Consider the following 21,984-nt stretch of genomic DNA (forward strand, 5'->3'; position numbering starts at 1 on the left):
AAACGCCATCCGGCCCCATGGCTTTATGGCAATTAATGTTGTATTGTGCCCTCTTAACCTGGTAATTCTGGAGAGTGAGTGGCTGATCGCTCTCTGAGAAACTGATATCTGGGTCTGGGTCTGTCCTTATGTCAAAACTGGGGCTGTTCTCAAAGCGGGTGAAGAAGAATGTGTTTAGCTGATCAGGAAGGGAGGGGTCGATGAAGGTAGGGTGACTATTCCTCTTCTTATAGTCAGTGATGTTCCTTACACCTTGCCACATGCTGCAGGGAAGTTCTTCTCAATGTGTTGTTTATTCCCGCTTCGCTGATAAGATGCCCTTGTGTAAGTTAGCCCTGGCTCTCCTGTACTCCTCCCTGTCTTGTGATCGTAGCGCTACATCCCGAACTCTGAGCAGCTCCCGCACTCTGTTGTTAAACCAGGGTTTTTGATTTGGGAACACCTTAATTAGTTTTTTTCTGAGTTACAGTATCTGTGCAAAACGTAATGTAAGACAAAACTGTAGAGGTGTAGAGCTCTAAGTCTGGCTGTTCAAAGAGCTCCCACCTAGTGTCCTCAAAACAATCCTGGAGGGCTGAGGAAACCTTTGTACTGTCTTGACTTGTGGTTTTATTCTGCCTATGAGTGGCTTGTAGGCTGGAATCAGGGACAGATGGTCCGACTGTCCAAGATGAGGTGAGCGGTAGCTTTTGTAAACCCCGGAGATATTTGTGTATACTTGATCAATTTATATTTTATATATTTTATATTTTATCAAATATATTTGACTCTAAAATTTCTATCAAATGAAAGCCATGTCCAACCAAGTTGTGTTCCAAATTTGAAGTTGATATCACAAAAATTGAAGTTCCCATGAGATTTTGTTTAGGCGCTGTACCAAAAATAGCCACTGGGTGTCTTCGACATTCTATCATTTTTTTTTTTTATGCATTCTCCTGTTATAAATTGATAAATTTCTTTCCAAATATCACTTCTATCACAAGACAGTTGTCAAATATGGAACGGTGAGATTCAGACCTTTCCGACGATATGTGTTTTGTCAAGATTAGAAAAGGTTTTGACTATAGACCTTGTGTAGCCCCGCCCCTTTTCACCGCTGCGCTCGTTTCCGGTTTGTATTTCCACAGCGATCTTATGTATTTATGAATGAACTGTTAATTTTAAAATCTTCCCGATCTACTGACATTTGTTACGACATCTGCTTTAAACATTACAATGCTCATGATAACTTTTGTTAACTCTACAATAAGTAAATCCACTTTACCAGCTAATTATTCTTTCACAGCGATGCCATAGAAATGTACAGGGCTACCGCAAAACGGAAGTTCAAAGACAAAATTCTAAAATGGCTGCTCGCACGTTTCTCTGGCGCATGAGGTCTATAAAGTAGCTAAAATAAAAGTTGTAATATGAAACCTGACACCACCCACTAGGGGAGGAGCTTGCTAAAAGAAATTAAAGTACTGTTTCCATGGTACATCCGATTTCAAACCGGTTTTCACCGGCTGAATCTTGAGTTCGTAAGCTTTCGAATGACACATTTATGATGACTACTAAAATATGTGATATGAAAAAAAGGCAATAGAATACGTCAGAGATGACGTGTTTTTGTAGGCAAAACCCGAAAGCGAGTTAGCATTTTAGGACTTCTGGTTCCATCACCCCGAAGTCAATGGGTTTTTTTAATGGGTTTTTGCTAAATCACCTGAAATAAGGTCTGTGGTTAACAAAGCCTCTAAATATTTTCACGTTTTGATCTATGACATAAAACACACCAATTATAACCCGCTTGTGATTTTTTAAACCTTTATTGTGTCTTAAAAACGGCGGTTGCTAACAAATTGCTAAAAGGGACTACTTCCTTTGGCGGGGACTTTAGACGTCATCATGACAAACAGGACATTTGGACAGCATTTCTCATGAAAAAGTGGATAAGTATTCATAATCAGCGAGCATGTTTTTAAATAAAGTTGTTTTCTAAATAAAGTTTGAGGAAGCTTGGTGGTGGTGACGTTGATCCGCGACCATGGTGTGCTGTAGTCCGTTTATAGCCTACTGTTAGCTTTTTATGTCTGACGACATTATTTAGGCTTCGAAATGTATAAATGTTGTGTTAACTTGTAAAGATTATCTTGATAGACAAAACATGTAAGTGTCATAACCCTTTGTTAAACACAGAGCTTATTTTTTGCGATTTTCCAAAAAGTCTATGGGAAAAATGCATAGGCTTTCGATCGAGGGAACCCGTGCACCGCTAACTTCCGGGTTGGCCTACAAAAACACGTCATCTCTGAGGTACTCTTTAAATAAAAAGAGCGCCAAGCGGCCAACCGGTGGGCCGGTGACGCTTAAGGGGTTAAACTGGGTATTATTGCTTATATTAAAAAATAAAATAAAAACGTTTTTCTACTATTGCACCCCCTCAACATGAATCATTTGCCATTTCAGTAAGATACAGACTAAAACACGACAATAAATAAATGATTCAGTGACATTGTGATAATACTTTTTCAGATGGCAAAAGGATACCATGCAGTTAAAAGAATGAAATGGCTATTGTATTGGGACGTTATTGACATACATAAATATGTAAATGCCCGGGTGATGTATCAGGAGCGCGCATTACCGCGCATGTGCAGTAACCACAGCAGCAGCAGGCAGGTTGGGATCGGCGCTGGAGCTGGAAAAACACACCATCCACCCGAATGAGCTCATCGATTATCATTCCACACAAAACGCGTTTATTAAAGTCTTAATAAAGAGCTGTATATCCGCATCTTAAAATGCCGGTAAGATTGTAATATCATATCTTTATGTATCGCTGTGTAATATGTTTGTTGTTATGCCCCACCTTCCCATCATTCCTTCGCGTTGCAACCGGAATCTCATGCAGATATTCACGGACTGTTACATGACAGCGTTTTCTACCACGCGTTTGCCGTTATCTTTCAATTATATGATGTATTTAACAATGTAATGTTTTTGTCCTTTCAATAACTAGAGTGGTTTTGTGCACATCAAGCTAGCAGCTTGCTAGTTATTAGCATCATAGCAAGTTTAGCGATATTAAGATATCTCAACGAGTCCCATTCACGTTGGATTCATTCATAAATCCGCTTACAAGAGATAATTGGTTATGTTCTGCGTGTAAAAATTAATATTGTTAATTAATTTAGCTGTTAGCTCGACGTATATCCGCTGCTTAGCAACAGCGTTGACCCCACCTATTAAAGACATCAGCAACCGGTGACCTTTACAATAAAGGTTAGCCTACTATTACAGGAGAACCCACAGCTCACGCCAAAATACCCTAACTGGGTGTTTCTTTAAATATGGCTGTGTTTACTGTGACTAAGAAAATAAGCTCCTAGAAACGCTTAACAGTTTCACTAGTTTATATAGTGAAACTGTGTGTGTGTGTGTATGTGTATATATATATATATATATATATATATATTTTACACCCACCGGCCACTTTATTAGGCACACCTTGCTAGTACCGAGCCCCTTTTGCTTTGTTTGTGGCTTAGATTCAACAAGGTGCTGGAAACAATCCTCAAGAGATTTTGCTCCGTATTGACATGAATGATATCATCATGCAGTTGCTGCAGATTTGTCGGCTGCGCATCCATGATGCGAACCAGCACATCCCAAATCTGCTCTATTGGATTGAGATCTGGTGACTGGAGGCCATTTGAGTATAGTGAACTCATTGTTATGCTTAAAAAAACAGTTTGAGATTTGAGATTGCACTTTATTCTGCGGGAAGTAGCCATCAGAATACGGTTCACTGTGGTCATAAAGGGTTGGACATGGTCAGCAATGATACTCAGGTAGGCTGTGATGTTTAAATTGGTACTAAGAGGCCCAAAGTGTGCCAAGAAAATATCCCCCACCACCAGCAGCCTGAACCACTGATACAAGGCAGGATGGATCCATGCTTTCATGTTGTTTACGCCAAATTCTGACCCTACCATCTGAATGTCGCTGCAGAAATTGAGTCTCATCAGACCAGGCAACTGTTTTCCAATCTTCTATTGTCCAGTTTTGGTGAGTCCATGTGAATTGTAGCCTCAGTTTGCTGTTCTTAGCTGACAGGAGTGGCACACCGGGTCTTCTGCTTCAAGGGTGGACGTGTTGTGTGTTCAGAGATGCTCTTCTGCCCCTCGTTTGTAACGAGTGTTTATTTGAGTTACTGTTCCTCCTGTTACACTCCTTTGACCTCTGGCATTTTCACCCACAGAACTGCCACTCACTAGATATTTTCTCTTTTTCTGACCATTCTCTGTAAACCCTAGACATGGTTGTGCCTGAAAATCCCAGTAGATCAGCAGTTTCTGAAATACTCAGACCGGCCTGTCTGGCAGCACCAACCATGCCACGTTCAAAGTCACTTCAATCACCTTTCTTCCCCATTCTGATGCTCCGTTTGATCTTCAGCAGTTCGTCTTGACCATGGCTGCATCCGAAAACTTAGGCAGCTGACTTGTTGCCTCGCTTCCTAATCAGGCAATGACTTTGCAGGCAGCGTTTGCGTACGAAGGCACCTCACGAAACTGATTTCGGACAGACTTTTGAGGCAGCGTAACAGTTTAATGATCTATAGCAAAATAGAGCAAGCTTTGGTGAGAACTAAACAAATATTTAAATACTACAGTAGTAATTTTTTCGATAGAAATGACATCAGAAGTGGAAAACGTTGATCAAAAATGTACATTTACACACAAACTGACCAGAAACCGCAACTTTCAGATGCCATCTTTATTTTTATTTTACAACTGTCACAATTGGAACACATAGGATTGTGGGATATCAAAGGAAGCGAAGGATACATCTATGCTGCCTTCAAAAATCGATCAGATGAAGGTATATCAGGAGACAGGAAGTGAAGCTAACTTTGGATTCGGACGTGCCTTGATGCCTTCCTACCTTGGAATGCGTCCTCCGAAGGCTGCATTTTTAAGTTTTCGGATGCAGCCATCATCTACGTGCCTAAATGCGTTTAGTTGCTGCCATGTGATTTGTTGATTACTGATTAGATATTTGTGTTAACGAGCAGTTGAACAGGTGTACCTAATAAAGTGGTCAATGATTCAGTACTGAAGATTGAAATATTTGCAAATCATTAGCTAATGATTCATTAAAACAGACTGGAAGTTGAAATGCATGGCTTTGACCCATTGTGGTAATTAACTAAACAGCAATAAAGGTGCGATTATGCCATTTTGTAATTACTGTAATCGCAAGATTTCAACTTGTAGAAAAAGCGTTCACGTCCTCGCAGAGCTCGTAATTACAGCTTGCGAGATGGGAATTTTCTTGTACCTCATGACCGCTGTACCATCTGACTGCTGCAGATTCATTTATGCCGAGTTCACACTGCATGATTTTCAAAGTGGTTAGATCGCTGTTCTTTTCGCACTGCACGACTATCTGGGGTAGCACATTGCGCGACGGGGGTTTCACAGTTTGAGACTTTACAATAGGAAGAATCGACGACAACTCTGTCCGGTCCGCAAACTACGTTTTACAACCAAACACACGTGAGAAGTGATAAGAAAATAACGCAAGGTCAAGTGTGAGACCGTAATTATTAAAAATGTTAGCCCGCAAGAAGCTTGCTATATCATTGGCTGTAGGTCATCGCCAATGTCATTTTCAGTCAGAACACATTTCACGCAGACAGGTCCAGATATTTAGCATATCGAATATCTCATGGGCGTTGGCAATGCATCGTCGATTCTCTCAGATCGCGTCTATGATAATTTAAACTGCGTGATTGTCTGCGATTTTGCTAAATCTGTCGGCGAGTGAAAATCGTGCACTGTGAACTCTGCATTAGTCGTTGATAGCGTTACCTTTCAAACACATAATTCCCAGTCCCAGGATGTAAACAGCATAGGACGTCATGTGTTGTCATCTCGAGACTACAGTAATTACTAGGGTTGTCAAAAGTTCTGATTTTCGGTACCAAGTCGGTACTGAAATTTAAAAAATGTGAAACAATAATCAATGCTTCATTTGACGCTCTTCACTGAGCATTTGAAAGCAGGTGTCTGTCAGTGGATCCCTAATATATCTGCTGTAGACGGATCCGCTGAAATACACCTGCTTTCAAATTATCCCATCCATGAGTATCTGTGTAAATGCTTGGTGAAGGGCGTCAAAGATGTCTATTTACAACATGGTTTTGAAGCGAATCATAGACATATCTGTTGAGCGTGTGAACACAGTGGCCAATAAGAGACATATATCTGTTGAGCGTGTGAACACAGTGGCCAATAAGAGACATATCTGTTGAGCTTGTGAACACAATGGCCAATCAGAGGTGTTTAGGAATCTTCTCAACAGCGCTCAAAATGCTAGGGGGAAATGCTGGTGTCGTCACATTTTTAAAATTTCAGTACCGACTTTTGTACTTTGTACATCCCTAGTAATTGCGACATGCCGTGAATGCATGGTAAGCTCCAAGAAGCCATAGTTTACAGTGAATTTAGCACTGCTAAGGGGTGTTATTAGGCACAATGCGGAGCGGAGTGTTTAAAACAGCCTTAGCTGTTCTAAATTCACTTTGAACCACAGCTTCACTGAGCTTATTGCTTTTATAAGATGATTATAATAATAGTACTGTAATACAAATTCAGAGTTTACATGTTGTAATTTTTACAAGTCAGAACCTCGTAATTATGTAATTACGACAAGGCATAAATGCGCCTATAAATTGTCTGTTTATTTTTCTCATAGTTTAGATTTTACAAAATTGGTTACAATCACACACAAAAAATATATTTTTATGATGAATTTTCACATTTTTATGGCCGACTTTCATTGTGGTGACAAACAGATAGTCCAGTCATAATGCTTATAATCTGGTTTGTATTTGTACAGAGTAATAAGCTGGATAAACCGGAGAAGATGGAGGTGAGCGATAACGTGAAGGTGGTGGTGAGATGTCGTCCACTCAACGAGAAGGAGAAGATGATGGCACACAAGCAGGCCGTCACTGTGGACGAGATCCGAGGAACCATTACTGTGAACAAACTTGATATAATTAGTGAGCCACCAAAGACGTTCACCTTTGACACAGTGTTCGGCCCAGATAGCAAACAGCTGGATGTGTATAATTTAACAGCTCGACCCATCATTGACTCAGTATTAGAGGGTTACAATGGTAAGTAAAAGACAATATAAATATTTATTGCATATATCGTCCCCTTTTGTATCTATTTGGCTGTTTTTGCAAATATGAAACGATGATGATGAGTAAATGTTTTTGCTTTTCCAGGAACAATATTTGCATACGGTCAGACAGGCACAGGGAAAACGTTCACCATGGAGGGTGTCAGGGCAGTGCCTGAACTCAGAGGCATCATTCCAAATTCATTTGCTCACATATTTGGCCACATTGCAAAAGCAGAAGGAGATACCAGGTGAGAACGGGGGTGTTTTTTGAGTGCTGTGCTGTGTATATTAAATGTGTTGAATTAATGAATTATCATAATTTGCCATGTTTCTTATGATTCACCTTCTCAGCTTATTAGAGATTCTTATTAGAGATGTGACCTGTATAAACTCTGACGTGTGTTATCTGACCACAGATTTCTGGTAAGAGTTTCATATTTGGAAATATACAATGAGGAGGTGAGAGATCTGTTGGGAAAGGACCAGATGCAGAGGCTGGAGGTGAGAAACCAACATATTTCATCATGACTGAAAGTTGCAAGGTTGAGATGATAGGGTTTCTCAATCCTGCTTCTGGGGGTCCCCCAGCAACTTAATATATGTGCCATTAATCAGACACTCAATTTAGGTCATGATGCATGCATTCGCTTAATCTGCACCCACAGGATTCTACAGAAATAGCACCAATTTCCACTGAATTTAAACACATCTGACTAATTTGAAAATTACACACTCTTTGCTGGTTTGTTTATTAAAGACTTTTCTATATTTGGTTTAATTTTAAAGTGTTTTCAGCTACAAATTGGAATGTACTGTCATATAACATAACATATTTGACCATATTTATCATAATTAATAAAAAATAAAAAACAACTTACACTACCATTCAAAAGTTTGGGGTCGATAAGATTTTTGAATGTTTTTGAAATAAGCCTTATTTTTAATTTTATGTTCAGCAAAGCTGCATTTATTTGATCAACAATCTTCTATGTATAGATCGTCTGTTCTTCTTCTTTTGCGCTTTTTCATGTTGTGGCGGTTAGGGCAAGCATCATTTGTCGTGCAACTTAAATTCAGAATTGTAAAGGCCAGAAATGCAAGTAATGAATGCTAAACTCAAAATATAGGTCAAGGAGAGACCTGATGTAGGAGTTTACATCAAGGATCTTTCTGGATATGTGGTAAACAATGCTGACGATATGGACCGGATTATGACCCTTGGACACAAAAACCGTGAGTATACCTTAAAATTTTATTTAAAAAGTGAAACATATTAGTTTGGTTTTGGCATGCAAAGTAATATTTAGAGCTAGATCAGTAAGTCTAGAAAATAGACCTTAAAGGGGACCTATTATGCCAAATTCACTTTTATAAGGTGTTTGAACACAGATGTGTGTCCACAGTGTGTGTAAACAACCAGCCTATAATGGTAAAAAGAAATCCACCCAATTCTTTTTTTATAATCCCAATAAATCATAAGTCTCTCCAGATTTCCCCCTACTCTTACGTAAGAAGCCCTGCCCACGACTGGCGACGGAATCCGCCCTATTAGCATGGACCCCGCCCTGAACACAGTCCTCCAAGTTTGTTTCATTCTTATTAAAGCTACTAAAGTTACTCAATCAAGAGCAGTGGGTGATTTTCTGTTTTTTTGTTGTTTGATTCATATTAACAGCAGATACAGCAGTAGGTACTCTATATTACACTGCTGTCACTTTAATATACAGATCTAATATACACATGCGATTTCTTTCCCTGCTGTTTACGTTCAGACATAACCGACTGTTTATGTGAACTTTGTGTGTTTTTGACAGTTTAAGTGCAATAATACTCACACGACGCGCCAGAAAACCATATATCAGAAGTTTAGATTAAACTTTCATGATGATGAACTGCAATGTCACGTGAGTGTGACCGCAAAAGAGATAATCAAAACCAAACAGATGTTATAGTATCCGAGGCACGAGCTGTACAGGCTCCGCCCTCTTCTGAATACGGGGCGGGGAGCAGCAGCTCATTTGCATTTAAAGATACATGCACGAAAACAGCATGTTTTTCCTTCCACTCAAAAATGGGTATTTACAACATGGTATAATAAATGATCTTTGGGGTATTTTGAGCTGAAACTTCAGACACATTCTGGGGACACCAGAGACTTATATTACATCTTGTAAAAGGGGTATAATAGGTCCCCTTTAAATGTGGGTATGAGTATGTAATATTCATGAGCGTATATGAGCATGGACGACTGCTTTATTTCTTTATTGGTTTAAAAATCCAATATGAATTTTAATGAATAATTATTATGTGTTGACCAAAGCAAATATATAAGAGCAAGGGTCAACATTACTTGGTGTTCTCTAGACAGGAAGCCCCAAAGATAACCAAAGTTTGCATTGTTTGTCCATGTCCAGGTTCTGTAGGTGCAACTAATATGAACGAGCACAGTTCTCGCTCTCATGCCATCTTCACCATCACTATTGAGTGCAGTGAGAAAGGTGTAGATGGAAATCAACATGTGCGCATGGGCAAGCTACACTTGGTTGATCTTGCGGTAAGCGGCCCACGTCACGTGGATTAACTTTAGAGTGTTTTAGTTTCATTTCCGTTACTGAATAAACTGTTTTGTTGCTCAGGGATCTGAAAGACAAGGAAAAACAGGTGCCACAGGTCAACGTCTTAAAGAGGCCACAAAAATCAACCTGTCCCTGTCCACCCTGGGAAATGTTATCTCTGCACTAGTGGATGGGAAAAGCACCCACGTACCCTACAGGAACTCAAAACTCACCCGACTGTTACAAGACTCTCTGGGAGGAAACTCTAAAACCATGATGGTACGATAATTGTTGTGCACACACTGATATGAGCCTTTTCTACTAGTTATGATTCAAATTCTGCAGAAATTCAGATTTTAATCAAAGCACCGCAGATAGTATGATTCTGTTTTAATTTTACTTTGCAGTGTGCAAACATCGGCCCTGCAGATTACAACTATGATGAGACCATCAGTACTCTCCGTTATGCCAACCGTGCCAAAAATATTAAGAATAAGGCCAGAATTAATGAGGACCCCAAGGATGCACTGTTGCGCCAATTTCAGAAGGAAATTGAAGAGCTCAAGAAAAAATTGGAAGAAGGTACCACACCTCAGTTTCATAATGTCTTTATGTCAGAGTTGGTCTCCAGGATGTGGCTCATTGGCTATGGAGCTGCACAGTTGTCTACATAGGGAGCCAGCTTCTAACTGTCACATGTGAGGTGCCTAAGACTCCCTAATTAACACTCACAGTTTACCATAATTTCAATCTAACAGAAATGCAATTTAATATGTTAAATGTAAGAAGTAAAGTAGCAGTAAAAATGTAGTTATAAATAACCATATTTTCTGTTAAAACCAAAGCTGACACCAAAGATGGTGTCTTGAAAGGCAGCATAATTTTTTGCTTTCTTTGATAAGTACATCTATGGTTCCTACAGTTCAGTTTAGGGTTTGGTACAGAGTCAGAGTATTTATACATGTTTCATACTGAGAAATCCACAGTGATACAGAACTATGCTATTACTGCTTAGGTGAGGAGATCTCTGGCTCTGATGGCAGTGGAAATGTTCATATCGGTGCGTCCCTACTAGATAGAAGTAAACTGTATATGTAAAAGTATTATAGTGTTTGCTTTTATATTATTGGTAACAGAAAGGCAACTAATATACTTTCTCATTTACCATCAACGTTCAGCAAATACGCATTTATAGGCCATTATTTAAACTAATCTTTGATTATCTCATACACATTAAATTTCACAAACCTTGCAAACTTAGTCAAATCCAGCTGTCAGATATTCTGAATTGTGGATTTGTAGCCATCTAAAGTATGTTTAATTTAGAGATTTTATTTTTAATTCATTTTCATATTTATTTCTAATTTATTAAATATGAATTCAAATAAATATATATATTGGCCAGTGGCCACCCTTCTCTCTAAGATATCTGCATCATCCATCAAAAAGACAATATTGGTTGACCACTAAATGTGTTTCATTCCCACCTCTTGTACTAATTACAATTCTTACTATTTTCTGTTAAAACCAAAGCTGACACCAAAGATGGTGTCTTGAAAGGCAGCATAATTTTTTGCTTTCTTTGATAAGTACATCTGTGGTTCCTACAGTTCAGTTTAGGGTTTGGTACAGAGTCAGAGCATTTATACATGTTTCATACTGAGAAATCCACAGTGATACAGAACTATGCTATTACTGCTTAGGTGAGGAGATCTCTGGCTCTGATGGCAGTGGATCAGATGACATGGATGAGGGTGAAGATGAAGACGGTGATGGAGGAGAGAGACGCAGGAAACGAAGAGGTATGAATTCCCCTTTTTTTTCTCCATTTCATGAGAGGACAATGTTAGTCATAGACATCTCTTAAAAAGATGATGCAGTTCGTGGTTTTGCCTTTTTACAAGTATTGCTCTCATAGTCTGCTGCTGACATGGCAGGGTCGTTCTGTGTTGTTTCTGTCTTTGACCTCATTAGATAATGTTGCTTTTATGGCAAAACATAAAGACGTTAAATTGAAAAAGTTTTTATAAATAAACTTGAATGAAAGTTTATCTTTATAAACCTTCTGAATCTCTGCACATGCCCTGATGTCATCTAGATTAAAATTTTTGTATATCACATATCAGTGAAGGAAGAAACATTGCGGCTTTGGTTTGCTTGTCTAGACCATCAGATGGTGCAGATATAGTTTCATTGTGCGTCATGAGCGCAAACAGTTAATGCCTGGCAATGACTCTGACTGTGCCCACATGCAGTCCAACAGTCTGGGACCACTAGTGAAAATGCAAACAAATGCAATTTTTTGTTATTATAAGATAACATTATCAGCCTCAGTTTGAGTGAAAAGCTGAAAAATAAGCATGAATTTAAGGATGTTTTAGTATTTGGTCTGCTTTAATGAAAGCAGCACTAAAGCTGCACCTGATGATCATGTTCTCCAGCATGATTTGAGAAGCATCTTAGCTTGCCTTGTGGCACTTAGTAGAGAGATCCCAGACTAGTTAGTGAGAGCAGCACATGGATAATGTGAGTAGTGGTCAACCGATATATCGCCAAGGCCCATATTTTTTAAATATCGGCATGGCCGATGTGTTGAAAGCGAAGCTTTTATTTGAGAATGCCAGCACCTGAGCACGCAGCTCTCCCATTCTCCATCTTCATTAGTTATGGTCTCTGTTTAACTAAATAGTAGGGATGCACAATATATCGGCCACCATATCGGTATCGGTCCATATATGTCCATTTTTAATGTTATCGATATGGGTCCAATAGGAAAATTCGGCTGAAATATATTAAGGCAGATAAATAATGGATTATTTCCTTTAGCAGAGACACTTCAGATGCGCACTGTTCGCCATTATGGTTTTGAATTGTTTAAAAATATGATTGAAATCACTTTAAAAAGGAAAATACAGTGCAACGTACAGCGCAGGTCTGTCTCATAGGCTATATAAAATTATAATGAGAACATTCTAATCGTTTGCTTGGGACATGGATTTAATGGTGAAACTTTATTCTTTTTAATCAGGCTCTCAAATTATATAACAATTTGGATTTAGATTTATCAGCCGATATATCGGTTATCGGCTTTCAAATATAAAGAGTTGTCGGTATCGGCCAAAATGTTCATATCGGTGCATCCCTACTAGATCCCTACTAGTAAACTGTATATGTAAAAGTATTATAGTGTTTGCTTTTATATTATTGGTAACAGAAAGGCAACTAATATACTTTCTCATTTACCATCAACGTTCAGCAAATACGCATTTATAGGCCATTATTTAAACTAATCTTTGATTATCTCATACACATTAAATTTCACAAACCTTGCAAACTTAGTCAAATCCAGCTGTCAGATATTCTGAATTGTGGATTTGTAGCCATCTAAAGTATGTTTAATTTAGAGATTTTATTTTTAATTCATTTTCATATTTATTTCTAATTTATTAAATATGAATTCAAATAAATATATATATTGGCCAGTGGCCACCCTTCTCTCTAAGATATCTGCATCGTCCATCAAAAAGACAATATTGGTCGACCACCAAAAATTTGTTTCATTCCCACCTCTTGTACTCCCTTAATCACTTTTCCCAAATACACACTCCCTCTTGCACCCTTACATCAGCACACTCCAGTGCTCAATTGAATGTACACTACTGTTCAAAAGTTTGGGGTCGGTAAGATTTGTTTAGTGTTTCTGAAGAAGACTGCTCATCAAGAGTGCATCTGTTTGATCAAAATCACATTAAAAACAGTAATATTCTGAAATAAAATTATTTCACTGCTTATGATTTATGGGGATCAAAAAAGAGGAGTAGGTGGATTTTTAACATTATAGGGTGGTTACGACACACATTTATTTTCAAACATTGTGTAAAAGTACATTTTGCATAATAGGTCCCCTTTAATTTCTTTCCAAACTTTTGAACAGTATTGTACATAACTGTATTCAAAGCCTCACCGTGCAATGCATATTACACAATGGAAATTAAATTAAAAAAAACTTAAATTAATCTTGAATGCACAAGCTCCAATGTGGCACCTGCTGCTAATCATAACATCTACCCAGCTTCTAATAACTTTTAATAAATGACATGAATTAAATTATTCAGCAGTCAAGCCTTTATTTTAATTACCATAAAACAGATGTGTAATAAATTGAATCAGTAGGTAGCAGCAGACTAAGTGACTCAGCAGAAGCTGAAAATAGGACACAATACTTCTTCCGACAGGAACTCTATAAATGGTTCACAGGCATCACCTTTCTTACAGAAACTCGAATCTGATTACTTCCTTTCTGGTGCACCTCAGTTTTTCTGCATCATTCTAATGCCACTCACTGCGGTGTCATTTCATGCTAACCCAATTGCAAACATGACTCCTCTTTAAAAGGCTTTTAGATGATATGATATGATATGTGCTTGTTTTTTTTTTTTCTTTTCTTGTGCAACGTGCGTGGTGTCGCGATCTCTTCACCAGCCCACCTCCAAACTCTACAAATTAAACTCTAGTCTTCAAATTAAGTGTGTGAAATTTAACTCAATCATCATTAGTGGATGTCACTTTAAAAACTTTACCATAGACACATTATGCAAACTTTTGTGGAAAATGTTCTCACAAGCTCATTAGTGCTCAGCATCTTATTTTCCTGCTCCTTCCTCAGTCACAAATGCCCTGAGATCATTAAAGCTTCTTGCTCACCTTCAAAAATGAAATATATGAGACCTGCCAAGTTTGGCTGGGTTTGGCATATGAAAATCTGACTTTTTCCCATGTTTAAGTGTTATAATCGGGTCCCCGGTGCATCTTCCAACCTTGTTTCGCGTAGCCAGACCTTCAGACTGACGGCAGAAGGTCTGGACTCTATCGCAGCTTCGTTGGCTAAGGACTGCCCAAGAGGACATTTGACTGACATGTAAAGCAACCAATCAGAGTTCGTTTTGTTCCACGTCATGTTTAGGGGCGTGAAAATGAAAGTCAATGTCCCTACAATAACAGACCGGCGTGCATCTATAAATTATTTATTCAAGAACGTTGTGCAAGTTTACTGCAACAATGGAGCCGCGAACTTCACATACTTTTGAAAATCCAGCGTTTATTTGATCCCGGTAAGCGCTCGTTGTCACAGTTGTAAACACGACGGCATTCTTCTATGAGGGGGTTTGGCGTCACGGCGTTTGTTTCCAAGCGGACCCTTAAAGAACGCAGCACACACGTCTCCTGGATATCCTGTAGAATTCAACCAACCAGATGACGACTTCGATACTGCTGAAGTGTTTCCAGATAAGTGCTGAGACTACTTCCAACCCAGAAACCGTGAAAAAGAACAACCCAGTAACTTTGTTTTGGCAAGCCTTTCTCTGCAAGCATGTGAAAAAACGAGCCGCTCAGATTTCGCTCCCCTAGTGACGTAGGAAGGGGATCTTATTATAATATTACCACCCCTTAATCTGCACGTTTCCACCCACGTGCCGCCATTTTGTTTTCGCAAACGAGGCAAAGCTGCAGATGTACATTTTTAAGTAATTCAATGTGTTTCTTCAGTTTAGACGGCCCCACTTTCCGTGTGCTTTCCCTTAGCCTCCATACGCTGTATTACTTGTGATGTCATTTCACGCCGGACTGCTTCACAAACGAGGGTCAATTCAAAGCTGGATTTGCACAAAAGATTAACATGACGGCACATGCTAGTGGATGAGTTGAATCAACTCCACAGCAACTACATAAATTTATCCACTAACCATTCAGAAACGTCTAAAAGTTGTAACTTCTTCCTGAGTCTCTCCATCAGTGTCGACTCCGGTTTGAACAATGTAAGGCTGAACACCGTTACTGACAATCCTCATTTTGGCTGCGTGAGATTCTCCAGCTTTGTTGTTGTTGAGCAACCGAAGCGCGAGCTGTTAAAGCTCCGCCCTCTTCTGGAAAGGGGGCCGGAAGCAGCAGCTCATTCGCATTTAAAGGGACACACACAAAAACAGTGTTTTAAGGGATAAAATTATTGACTGCAGAGGGACTTTAACACTGAAGATGAGAAAAATGTGTTGACATTTATTGCAGCCTCCAGTGAATGTCTGCCTGTCATGAATTTGTTAGTGTTAGTAATACTAATACAGGCTCCATTTTCTTAATGCAAAATATTATTTATTCATTCATTTTGGGTTGAAATAAGACCTGAACATGTGAGATTCACCCATATATGACTGCAGTTAATCACTTTGTTATCGTGGAGAAAAAAAAAAAAAAAAAAAGTCTGAGCTTGTAATAAGTTTACTGTGCAAAAACATCACATAGTCATGAAATACTGTATTGTTTTATGGTGCCTTGTGAGCAGTGTCAGTCAGCTTACAATGAAACTGGAATGAACTTCAGCAGCATAAGATCGCTGCTACAAAGTGGTTGTGTTTGCATCTGATGTGATATTTCGTGTGCTAAGTGTGTTTCTTCTGAGGTTTTTTATCTGTTGTTATATCTTCTGAATGTGTCACGCTCAGGGAGAAAGAAGGTGTCTCCTGACAAGATGGTGGAGATGCAGGCGAAGATAGAGGAGGAAAGAAAGGCACTGGAGGCCAAACTAGACATGGAGGAGGAAGAGAGGAACAAAGCGCGTGCAGAGCTTGAGAAGAGAGAGAAGGACCTTCTCAAAGCCCAGTAAGATATTAATATGGTACTACAAGTCATTGAACAGGTGCAGGCATCTTGGATCTGTCCACCGAAATGGTGCTCTCTAAACCTACCAGCACAAATGTCAGTGCCTTAGAGTATAAATCAGTGGTTCTCAACTGGTTTGGCCGTGGGACCCACATTTTCCAATGATCATTAAGCTGCAACCCAATTTTTAGGAATTTGAACCAAGCAAATATGCATATACATATTTGCTTTACAATTTGCACTTTTCTTAACATACACATAAATATACATAATATACATACACATGAATATATAGTATAAGGTAAAGCTATTAAATAACAGCCAAAACTAGCGTCTGTTAATACAATACAATTTTACATCAAAATTCAACACAAAATGATAACTGAAAATCCATGTTTCTCTGCTTGGAATCCACGTTTCTGTGAATTACAGCAATCCATTTGCTAATCTTTTCTGTAGCTTTCGGCAGTCTGTAAAAATATAGCTCAGAATTCTTGTCAAATCTGTTGGTACAGTCAATCACAAAGCTCTTTCCTGTTTTAGATGTTGTGTCTTTTGCAGCATTCACACTGAAAACCAATGCTTCTTTTTGCCACTCAGTGGGTGTAGCCACAATCACTCCGGCTGATGGTGACGTCACTTGCATACCCTCTTTTGATACTTTTTGGTAATTTCATGACGTACTAATTGACGATGTATCTATGATGTTGCATGCTTGTAATTTACAATATATAGTATAGTGAAGTGATATGCAGTGCACGCTTCCACATTTGGATTGAAGAGTGAGCGCAGCAAGCACAGTACAACGTCTGACAGGAAAGTTTGTATTTCTGAGGTGTGACTTTTTTTTTTTTCCGTAACATGTTACGAAAATAACGTTAGAATAATGACACTGACATCTTGCTTGACCGCAGATACTGAATCAGGACAACACGTTTTTACTTAAACCCTGTATGACCAGAAGAGTCAACAGCCAAGAGTCTTTCAAAATAAAAGTCTTGCTTCAAAAAAACATTTACAGTTACTGTTTTTGTTTTTGTTTTTTTGACTACACAATCCATGACCCACTCAAAACGGTCTTGCGGCCCACCGGTTGAGAAACATTAGTGTAGATATTAATATAGTGGGTGTACGAGTTTAATATAACTTTGTGTCATTTCCTGTATCTCAGACAGGAACATCACTTATTACTCGAGAAGCTGTCTGCTCTAGAAAAGAGGGTCATTGTTGGCGGAGTTGATTTACTGGCTAAAGCCGAGGAACAAGAGAAGCTTCTGGAAGAATCCAACAATGAACTGGAGGAGAGGAGGAAGAGGGCCGAGCAGCTCCGAAGAGAACTGGAAGAAAAGGAGGTAAAGATGATAAGACTTCATACTTGACCAGTATTCTTGTATAGTTTTCCTCACACAGTGATTCATGATTGCAAATGTCTCTAAAACAGCAAGAGCGCTTGGACATTGAGGAGAAATACACCAGTTTACAAGAAGAGGCTCAAGGCAAGACCAAGAAGCTGAAGAAAGTGTGGACCATGTTGATGGCAGCAAAATCTGAGGTGCGGTAGATTTCTTAGGCTTTCAAATAGTGTAGTTGACATGATATTGAACTACTCCGATACGAACGTCTATTCTGTTTCAGATGGCTGATCTGCAGCAGGAGCATCACAGGGAGATCGAAGGTCTGCTGGAAAACATCCGACAGCTGAGCCGAGAGCTGCGTCTGCAGATGCTCATCATTGATAACTTTATTCCTCAGGAATATCAGGTCTATATTTATGCTCTTGCACAGGAACTCCAGTCAAAACCTTATTCTTTATTGTTGACATTTTATAACAACAGTGAAGTTATCAAATAATACCTACAGAAGTACAGGAATTACGTGATGAATAAGATGTTGTTGATAAAGATCTTAAACTTGAGCTTCTATAAACCACCCTTTTCTAGGTCACAACAAAATCTTCCCATATGTACATATCAGAGCTCTGTCAAGCATATTTTATTGGATTGTAATATTTCTACGTCTCTGAGAAAAGCTTAGTCATAGAAGTTTTATGAAAAAAGGGGTCTTATCTTATTTATCTTATTTAGTTTCTATTTTTTATTTTAATATGTATGATTTCGCCATGATGTTTAAAAACAAACAATCTAGATCACAGCTCAACCGACCACCCGATATGCTTTTTAAACAGTATTGAAGGAGTTCACATGTATGCTGAACACTTGTTTTTTATATTTTTCGGTAACGCTTTGCAATAAGGTTTTATTTGTTAACATTAATTGACTAACTAAGAATGAACAAGACATCTAAAGCATCTATTAAGCTTAATTTCAACATTTACTAATACATTTTTAATTCAAAAGTTGTATTTGTTAACATCAGTGCACTTAATAACGTTAACTAAACGTTAATGCACTGCGAACTAACATGAGCAAACAATGAAAACTATGATTGTTATTTAACATTAACAAAGATTAATAAATGTTGTAAATAAATGTCTTGCTCACTGTTAGTTCATGTTGATACTTTAACTGTTAAAAAATGAGACCTTATTGTAAAGTGTTACCTATTTTAAAAAAACCAAACTCATTTTGAGTCATTTTGACTGGTTGTGTGTGTGTGTGTGTGTGTGTGTGTGTGTTTATACACACATTTATATATTTATACATGTATGTATGCGTATATTTATATATATATATATATATATAATTACAGTATACTTTAGTACAGTACTACTGTAGTTTTCAATAGTTGTAAAAGGAAGCATTACTTATTTCTTTTCCTGCACAAAAACAGCACTTCATGCTTCAGGCCGCTGCACATGCATAAGTAAGAATGCTAATCATTTTTTGCTTTTTCCTGCTTATCAGGATTTGATTAATCAGATATTTTTGCAGATAATTTAAAGTGTGAACTGCTGCTCTTGCACAACAGAGCAGAACTGAGCTGGCAAATACACTGTATAGAAAGTCTTAAAGGGATAGTGCACCCAAAAATTAACATTGTCATCATTTTCTTGCCCTCATGTCGTTCCAAACCTGTATGATCTTTTTTTTTTTTTTTTTTCTTCTGTGGAACATTTTGAGCGTTCTTCTAAATATCATCTTTTATGTTCCAGGGAAGAAAGTCAGTCATACAGGTTTGGAACGATTAAGAACTGAATAAGTCAAATGCAGTTCAGATAATGAGTGGTATTAACTAGCTTTACGCATTTCACAAGACTTTCAAAAGTCCCTAAAAGAATATCCAGAGTGTCTGAGCTTTTTTTATCTCAGCGTTTCAGGTTTTACTACTATGAAAACAGGTGCAAACGACATCTTGTTTGTTGTCTTGTGTACAGGAGATGATTGAGAACTATGTGCACTGGAATGAGGACATTGGAGAGTGGCAGCTGGTGAGCTTCTTTAACACATTTCATCCTGTGATTCTCTCAAATCAGCAATGATGAATTCTATAATACAGCTGATCTGTTTGCTGTTTTCAGAAATGTGTGGCCTATACAGGCAACAACATGAGAAAACAAACACCGGTGTCAGACAAGAAAGAAAAAGATGTAAGTGATGGTTCATATTGAATGTTTTCCAGAGGCACACATGCACATGCTTAAACCTTTTCATGTTTAATTTTTGTCCTCTGTTCCTCTTTCGTGACTCAGCCATTTGAAGTGGACCTCTCCCATGTTTATCTGGCCTACACGGAGGAGAGCATGAGACAGTCCCTAATGAAACTAGAAAGGCCTCGGACATCAAAGAGTGGAAAGTCCAGGCCTAAAACTAGTCGTAGGTGAGGTGTTGCTTGAGTTTGTTTTTTGCACCTTTGCACAGTCATAATAAAAATGCATCTGACTGTTACAACGGTTACATTTAAATAATTCTTCAGTTTAGTTCAGTGCATGATACATTAACAAGCTGTTGATAGTACATTGTTGAAATGGACACTTTAAGCATACAGTATATCTCAATATTCTGTGTACATAATTATATATCATGATATTTTTTTTTTTTATGGAAAAGTGATTCAGAACCTTTTTTATTTTTTTTAATTTTATATCATTATTAAATTAAATAATCCAAATAAAATTGAAGCTTTAACAGTGTTTCTCATGTTTTGTGTCAGTAAGATTTTAATGTTTTTGAAAGAACTCTCTTATGCTGAACAACACTGCATTTATTTGATCATAAATAGTAAAAAAAGACAACTACAATATGGTCTAACATGAACTAATATATTTTTGCAGCATTTATTAATCTTAGTTAATGTTACTTAATGTTCATATTAGTTCTAACTAATGTTAACAAATACAACTTTTGATCTTAGAAATGTTTTAGTAAATGTTGAAATTAACATTAGCAAAGATTAATAAATGTTGTAGAAGTATTATTCATTATTAGTTCATGTTGACTAATGCTAACTAATGAAACCTTTATACTAAAGTAAAATAGTTAAAATAGAAAGTAAAAATGGTAAAATTGTGAAATATTACAATTTATATATTTCGTCCTTTTTGAGTCAATACACTACCAGTCAAAAGTTAGAATAATTCTGATTTTTTTTTAATGTTTTTGAAAAAAGTATTTTATGCTCACCAAGGCCACATTTATTTGATAAAAAGCAGTAAAAAATTGTGAAAATGTGTGATATTGTGGAATATTATTACTATTTAAATATCTGTTATATATCAAATATGTTTTAAATATCAATATTGAAAATGGTTGTGATGCTTAATATTTTTCTTGAAACCATGTTTCAATATTCTTTGAAGAACAGAAAGTTCAAAAGAACAGCGTTTTTTTTTTTTTTTTTTTTTTTTTTTTTTTTTAATATATATATTTTTTTGTATAAATGTTTGTCTTTACTGTTAGTTTTATCAGTTTAATGCATCCTTGATGAATGAAAGTATTAATTTCTTTTAAAAAACATATCTTAAATGTCTGTTTTCCCCAATCAAATTTTTTGTTTTTAGGAAACGCTCCTCCAAACCAGAGGCGGTGATTGAATCCCTGCTGCAGTGAGCCTTTTTGTCCAATGAAGACCACCATATTTTGTGCATTTTCAAGGCCAGTCCAGTATATGTCTTAGAGAATACTGATTCTTTGACACTGACATAAGTGTAGATGAAAAGAAATCATGTGTTTATATGCAGAAACTCCAAAGCTGAGGAAAGTTTTCTGTAAAATGTCCATCATGACAGCACTCCAAAAGGCACATTTCACCTTCAACATAAACACTGTTACTGTATATTCTGCTTGACACTGATGGCTGTGCTGGCATGTGTTGAGTAGCTTATTGGTCTGACACAAGGAACATGCTATTGAGAAACCAATCTAATCTTAATGTTTTATAAAATTGGCAGCGTGCAATTACTTTAGCTCCTTGTACACAAGCTTATGCTACTTAATTTTTTATAGCGAGAATGTGCATGCCATGTTCCCCTGGCTGTAGTGCCATTAGCTCCGTTTACTCTAACTGTAATGTATTTCCATTGTGCACTGTAGTAAAACCATTAGTTTTATGTATTATGTAAAAATGTTTACATTTACTGTTTTGTTTTTGTCTGTACTCCTCCTTTAAATTATTAAATTATTTTACAAGGTAAAAA

The 21,984-nt window shown here is 37.6% G+C and overlaps 1 protein-coding gene across 1 annotated transcript; it reads left to right on the plus strand.

The window, feature by feature from the left end:
- The first annotated feature begins 2,611 nt into the window (after positions 1–2,611).
- On the plus strand, positions 2,612–21,984 carry kif3a (kinesin family member 3A). The gene is made up of 17 exons (XM_051860242.1): positions 2,612–2,789; positions 6,889–7,171; positions 7,286–7,430; positions 7,599–7,683; positions 8,310–8,415; positions 9,597–9,736; positions 9,819–10,016; positions 10,145–10,319; positions 11,441–11,539; positions 16,235–16,391; positions 17,563–17,743; positions 17,833–17,943; positions 18,027–18,152; positions 19,726–19,779; positions 19,870–19,938; positions 20,041–20,168; positions 21,349–21,984. Exons 1-17 carry the CDS (start codon positions 2,784–2,786, stop codon positions 21,395–21,397), a joined length of 2,112 nt encoding a protein of 703 aa, XP_051716202.1. The 5' UTR covers positions 2,612–2,783; the 3' UTR covers positions 21,398–21,984.

The sequence above is a fragment of the Ctenopharyngodon idella genome, chromosome 14 (assembly GCF_019924925.1).
Source record: "Ctenopharyngodon idella isolate HZGC_01 chromosome 14, HZGC01, whole genome shotgun sequence".
NCBI classification, from domain to species: Eukaryota; Metazoa; Chordata; class Actinopteri; order Cypriniformes; family Xenocyprididae; genus Ctenopharyngodon; species Ctenopharyngodon idella.